This window comes from Humulus lupulus, chromosome 8 (genome assembly GCF_963169125.1).
Source record: "Humulus lupulus chromosome 8, drHumLupu1.1, whole genome shotgun sequence".
Classification (NCBI taxonomy): Eukaryota; Viridiplantae; Streptophyta; class Magnoliopsida; order Rosales; family Cannabaceae; genus Humulus; species Humulus lupulus.
Genome location: NC_084800.1, coordinates 39181943 through 39187878, shown reverse-complemented (window position 1 = coordinate 39187878; position 5936 = coordinate 39181943). Strand labels below are relative to the sequence as shown.

Sequence of the window (5936 nt, the reverse complement as noted above, 5' to 3'; positions counted from 1 at the left end):
AAAAAACACAGAGGCGTTCCACTAGTATCCTTCATTTTAGCAAAATAAATGACTGTGTAATAGTCACATAAAGGTTAGTTAGTGGACGTGGATCTTTTAGATCATGGCTCTCTAAAATATTTGGGTCCCATTTGTAGAGTGTGCATGTGCTTGTGTGGCCTAGACTATTTGATTGGTAGTTTTTTTTTTTTCTTTCTATTTGGTCAAAAATGCATTGTTATTATTAATTTTTTTTTTAGAAAAATGGATTTAGTGGATTTTGTGTCACATCTCATCTTTAAACACAACATTTAATAAAAAGAAAAGGAGCACTATATACTAGATACTAGATACTAGATAGGTTTCAAATTTTCAATTATTTCATTTGAATGAGGTTCTTATGTTGACCAGTAGTTATCTCCATCATTGTAGGTTCCTAATTTGTAGGTGAGTATTACTTTAGCCCAGTTATGATGTTGTTTCATTTTCGGTGTATTTTACAAAAACAGTGATAAGGGGAAGAATGGAAAAAAGAAATCATATATTTTTAGTACAAACAAAATATGATGAGTTTGAACAATATAAACGTAAATAAATTTAAATTAAAAAACTTAGTCTTCACTTTAAAAATTATTCCAAATTACCTGTTTCTTGTGAACTCGATTGTGTTAGATTTGACATCATTAGGTGTAGATTTGCCTTAATTACTTGGTGAGTAGTAAAATACTAGAACTTATGATCAGAGGTGAGAACATGGAACATGAATATGATGGAAGGTGTACAATTAATTCATAGCAATATTCCTTAAACATTCATATATTTATGAAATATGCTAATACATAATTGATCTCACCTATAATTTTAATGAGGATGCCTCCGCATCATTGCTATTCTTGAACATTTCTCTCCAAAATTGTCCTTTTTTTGGTTGATTGTAAGCACTTCTATTATTGTAATTATTTTAAACGAATTATTGAGAGAGCAGATCCAGTTCACCTTACTTATTGACACCCATCTCATTCTCACACACAATGATTTTATGTATATATTAAGATATATTGAATTAACATATAATGAGTAAAAAAAAGTGATATATATTATGAGTTCATCACCCTTGAAATATTTTATCTGTTTTACTAGGTTGCTTTCCATAGTGGTCCACTATTTCTAACAAAAGAATAAGATGCTTTAAGATTTCGAACATTTTTTCCCCAAATTTTCTGCATATTATAATGCCTAATCACACAATTACACAGTTCAATTATAAATAGACATTTTGCTTCCAGATCACCGGACAAAATGCCTAGTAGGTATAGAATAATTATAGTATATTTTCATCTAAATCCTATGATTTTTAGAACAAGTGTGTTTTGTAAGCACCGTTGGAAGTTAAGAAAAGACAACACAATCTAAAAAGATTAGCATAAATGCCCTTATTTTAGTGATTCAAACACTTGTTTTGAATGTTATTTGCTGAAAGTGCGTGGTGGGTCTTTAGTAATTGTAATTGCAATAAGCCTTTTCAAAAAAGACATTTCAGTGTTCCAAGGTTAAGCAGTCTGGTAATGAATTTGCACTTTTTGCAACCCTCATTTGCTTATTCAAGTTTCTTTAATGGACTTAGTCTGTTCTATCAAGTCCCATTCAACCATTCAATAATAATTCTTTCTTTACAGCTTATGTAAATAAAAAGCAACTGATCAATCTTAATCTATTTATGTATATATGTATCATTCACTAACTAAAAGTAATAGTGGTAATGGACGTGTCCCTATTGGTGTCATAAAAGCTTGCTCAGTTGCAGGCTTCATTTTGGAGAAAAGAAAGATTTTTTTTTAACATTAATTTCTATATGAAACAGTAACTCATTATTATAGTGGGTTTTAAATTTTCACAAGTATAATCCTACTACTTGTTAGAGATCAAATTAAGAAGAGAGTTTATAAAATTCATGTTAGTCCACCTTTTAACAACTCTAGCTTTGGTTTCTAAGTTTTCTCTGGTCTTGAAAACTACTGTTTTCTTTTTGGGTACTATGGTCTATTAGTTGAGGTAAAGACAATTACTCTAGAATATCTAAACCATTCCTAGAAAGTTATTTAGATGTCTCGTTGCACACCAGTACTTCAGAAACTCTGGAATCAGTTCCCTCCCATAGGTGAACTGAAGCTGAAGAATAGTGATGCATCAGTGGGAGATGACCTGGTAGCAGAGTAGGCCTGGGAGAGGTTGACTGCGACCACTCAGGAGCTGTAATGGCAGCTCATTAAAGGACATGTTTTGTCCTAACTTACATAGCACAGGCTGGGACTCCAAGATTGACCAATATATAAATTTATATATATATATATATTTATGTTTGTGAGGAGACATTAGATAATATTGTTGTGTTGATCATCAAATCAGAAATGAATCAAAATAAATATGTAAAACATAACAAGGAGGCAGTTTGTATGTACAAGTGTTGTGATTCTACAATGGCTTAGAAATAGGAGAAAGGATTTTTTTTGGGTGTTTCCATTGCGTACTAAAATGTTTAGACCAGCTTTTACCAAGAGCAAATACCAGTCGTAAAGTCCAAAACTAAATGGAGCCTTTTGAAGGTTTTGAGCTCGAACGCCTTCTTCTTTCTAACCTGGCTTCAATTAGTTTTGCCATCAAGGTGTTTTCATTTAGTTCCTGAGGCCATCTCAAAGAAGATTCTGAATTTTCAAAATCTGGGGTTGCCAATTTAGACTTCCACTGCTGTATTGGACTAGCATTACCAGCCAATACAGACTGCAAACAAGATTTTTCCCTGCAGCAACTTTCAGAATGCTTCTTATTGGCTTCAAGTGACAAAGAACGGTTTCGAATCAATTTGTCTACCGCATGATCTGATTTCAATGTCTTGGGCAATTCAGACTTTCCAAGATCATCTGTTGCTTCTATGTTCTCTCTTTCCATTTTATCTTTATCCACAAAGGCAAATTTGTTTCCATTACATGACATGGCTCTAGTCAATCGCTCCCCAGGGTGGCTACTGCCCTTGATCAGTTCCTGTGACCGAACTTTTTTCCTCACAGAATTAGACTTCAACAATCCTTCACGATGACCTTCTGAAGTATTTTTACTATGTTGTCTTTCAATGCTTTTGTTCTGTTTGACGCCTGCTGTTTTCTTGATTACCTCTAAAGAGTGTGAATCACCATCAGTAGAATCTTCATCGCCTAAATGACGAGGTGCACTTCCAGCTTCATTCAGTGGAAATGACTCCAATGAATGTCGATGAATACAATGTTCTTCCTTTGTCGAAAAATGACCATTTTCCCTGGAAACTGTCTGTTTAGCTTGAAGAAAGGTTGCTATTTCGAAACCTAGCCTGTCCACTATTGTAACTTTTTCTGGACTGTTTTCCGGTTTGACTAGCTTCATTTGCATTCGCTCATCAAGCCACTCTTCTGATATATGGAGAATTAACTTCTCAGGCTTGTCAATGCCTCTTTGATCCATCTCAAGCTTGTGCTTCAGGGACCGAACCTCCTGTTCATAATTTCTTATTCCCTTTGCGAACTCATCACACAAGTTTTCTAACAGGATTCCTGCTTTTCTCTCTCTTTCAAGATCTCTCAAAACATTGGAAAATGAAGATTTTATTTCAGAAAGCTCATGAGCTAGCTTCCGGTGCAGGCCTTCTGAACGCTTCCTTAACTTCCTCTCATCTTCTAGCTCATCCCGAACTGACTGCACTGCTGCTCTAATTCGGTCTTGCACCATACTCTTCCTAACTAGTTTATCGTCCTTAACTTGCTTCATCAACTCATCCATTTGTTCCCTATCTGATTGCTTTTCTTTCAGCAACTCTTTAATTCTTGCTCGTGAATGATCTAGTTCCATTTTCAGCGCTTTTACTAACGATACATTAGACACATGTTGTTCTTCAAGACTCCATATCCTGTCAATCACTTTGAGTAGCTCCGTTGAAGTTTTAAGGCTATATTCACCCATTCTAAGCTTCAAATCCAAGGAACTGGTGGTGGGGGTAAGAGCAGGCTTATAAGGTCCCACCTGTCAAATAACAAAGAAATATATATATATATATCTGTCAAACCAACAAACATCAAACTATCTTTTGAATCTAGACAAACAAAACAAATGAAAAGGAAACATCGTCCTTCTAAAAGGGATCTTAAACTTTCGAGTATTTTCCTTGATCATCAGTTTTAACCAATGACACTTCTAGGGCATAAATATAACCAGAAAACTTGCTTAAAATTGTCATTCATTAACAAAAAAACTTGTTTTAAAGAAGAGACACATAAGCTAACCTCCATCGAACTACTTTCATAACTAGGAGGAGAAACAGGTTGCAAAGCACAGTTGCTTCTGTCAAGTGATGATCGATGATGTTTTACAACAGATCCTGAAGAAGCTCTGCTCAAGCTGTTAAAATTTGCGGGCTGAAATTAGACAAAGAATTATCAGCAAGCAAAGCCTTAATACAAGGTATTTACATACAGATACTACAAACTTGTGTTTGCATGTGTGTAAAGCTATAAATGTGCAATTACAAACGACATTTCAATTACTCAAATGCAGAGTTAAGCAAAACCATGTGTCATGCTATTTCGACATTCTTGCTTATCGTTCTGAGCATGAATCAATTTAACATTATGTAAACACGAACACACAAGAAAAACCCATAAGAATATATCTGTCGTGTCATAAATATGCAAATAATCCAAAGAACAAATGTCAATATAAACTAATGAAAATTTACAGAGGAAAAAAGGAACAAGACATTAACAAAGAACAGAGCATGGGCAAACCAGTAGGTCCCCAAAATCAGAAGGACAATCGTTTCCAAAAGAGGGAAAAATAAAAAAAAATTAAAAAAAAAAGAAAGAAAAAAAAACTCAACAAATTCATCAAGCAAAACTCCCCAAAATGCAAAGAGCAAAACTGTATACTCACCTCTTGTTCTTGTTCAGCTTCATCTTCATTGTCAAGGTTGGCATTAGAAAGATGGGCAAGATGTACGGGAAGCTTAAACCCATTACTCTTGAGTTGGCGGCGGCGGATTCTTACTCCTCCTTTGCTCCTTTTAGCAAGTGAAGAGCGATGAGACTCTAAATCCCAGAGACTGGCGCACAGCTGCCTAGCAGAGACCGTTGGTGTAGTACTAGTGAGAAATTCCGTACTGGCTCTATGATGGTTGTTATTGTTGTTATCTTCAAAGTCGGTAGTAGTAAACTCTAACCTCCATCTGGGTGGTGGAGTACAGGGCCCTCTTCCTCCTCTTTTCCCCACCAAAACACTCTTCAAATTTTTAACCATTAATCCTTGCTTTTTCGATCTTGCTTTTTCTTTCCTCTCCATTTTCTCTCACTCTCTTTGTGTTTTTCTCATCAAACTTGTGTAACCGTTTTCTTTCTTGGTTACTAAGAAAAATGGAGTCTCGTAGCTCGAAGTTAAGAAAGAGGTGCAGTGTCAGTGTCACTTCACACTTGATATTTCTTCTTCTTGAGCTCTCTGTAGGTGTTTACAGCAGTTTTTTGTTCAACTCAACCTCTCTCTCTCTCTCTCTCTCTCTCTCTCGTTTTTCGACCTTTTACCCCAACTTTAGCCACATCAGCACTAATTAAGGCAAACTAACTGGAATGGACACCTGTACAACTTACAACTATTTTTATATATTCAAGAATAATTAATTAAATTTTTTTAAGAATAGCATTTTTATTACTTCTGTATTTTTTTTTTGTTTGTGTGGTTTTAATCTGAAGTAAAACTGCTGCAGATAAGCATTATTTTGAGCGAGTATATATGTATATAAAAATCAAACCTAGGAAATTCCAAAGAGCTGACATCTTTCAATATATTAAAAAAAAAAAGACACAAAAGTACTAAATGAATATATTTTTTTTATCAATTATATATATGCGCATATACACCGATTATTCAAGGGAAATTTGAGTTTC

At 34.7% G+C, this 5936-nt stretch overlaps 1 protein-coding gene across 1 annotated transcript; it reads right to left on the bottom strand.

Annotated features, from left to right (window-relative positions):
* Positions 1-2380: 2380 nt before the first annotated feature.
* Positions 2381-5591, bottom strand: LOC133796901 (uncharacterized protein At5g41620-like). The gene is made up of 3 exons (XM_062234598.1): positions 4933-5591; positions 4287-4418; positions 2381-4026 (listed from the first exon to the last, which is right to left on the bottom strand). The coding sequence occupies exons 1-3, from the start codon at positions 5335-5337 to the stop codon at positions 2563-2565; spliced, it is 2001 nt and encodes a 666-aa protein (XP_062090582.1). The 5' UTR covers positions 5338-5591; the 3' UTR covers positions 2381-2562.
* Positions 5592-5936: the final 345 nt, after the last annotated feature.

Bases quoted from the DNA above. Each gene is read 5' to 3' on its own strand.
- LOC133796901 (XM_062234598.1), bottom strand. From the start codon at position 5,337: ATGGAGAGGAAAGAAAAAGCAAGATCGAAAAAGCAAGGATTAATGGTT. The intron at 4,419-4,932 runs GTGAGTATACAG...GTCTAATTTCAG, and splicing joins AAGCTGAACAAGAACAAGAG to CCCGCAAATTTTAACAGCTT. The intron at 4,027-4,286 runs GTTAGCTTATGT...GTTATTTGACAG, and splicing joins ATGAAAGTAGTTCGATGGAG to GTGGGACCTTATAAGCCTGC.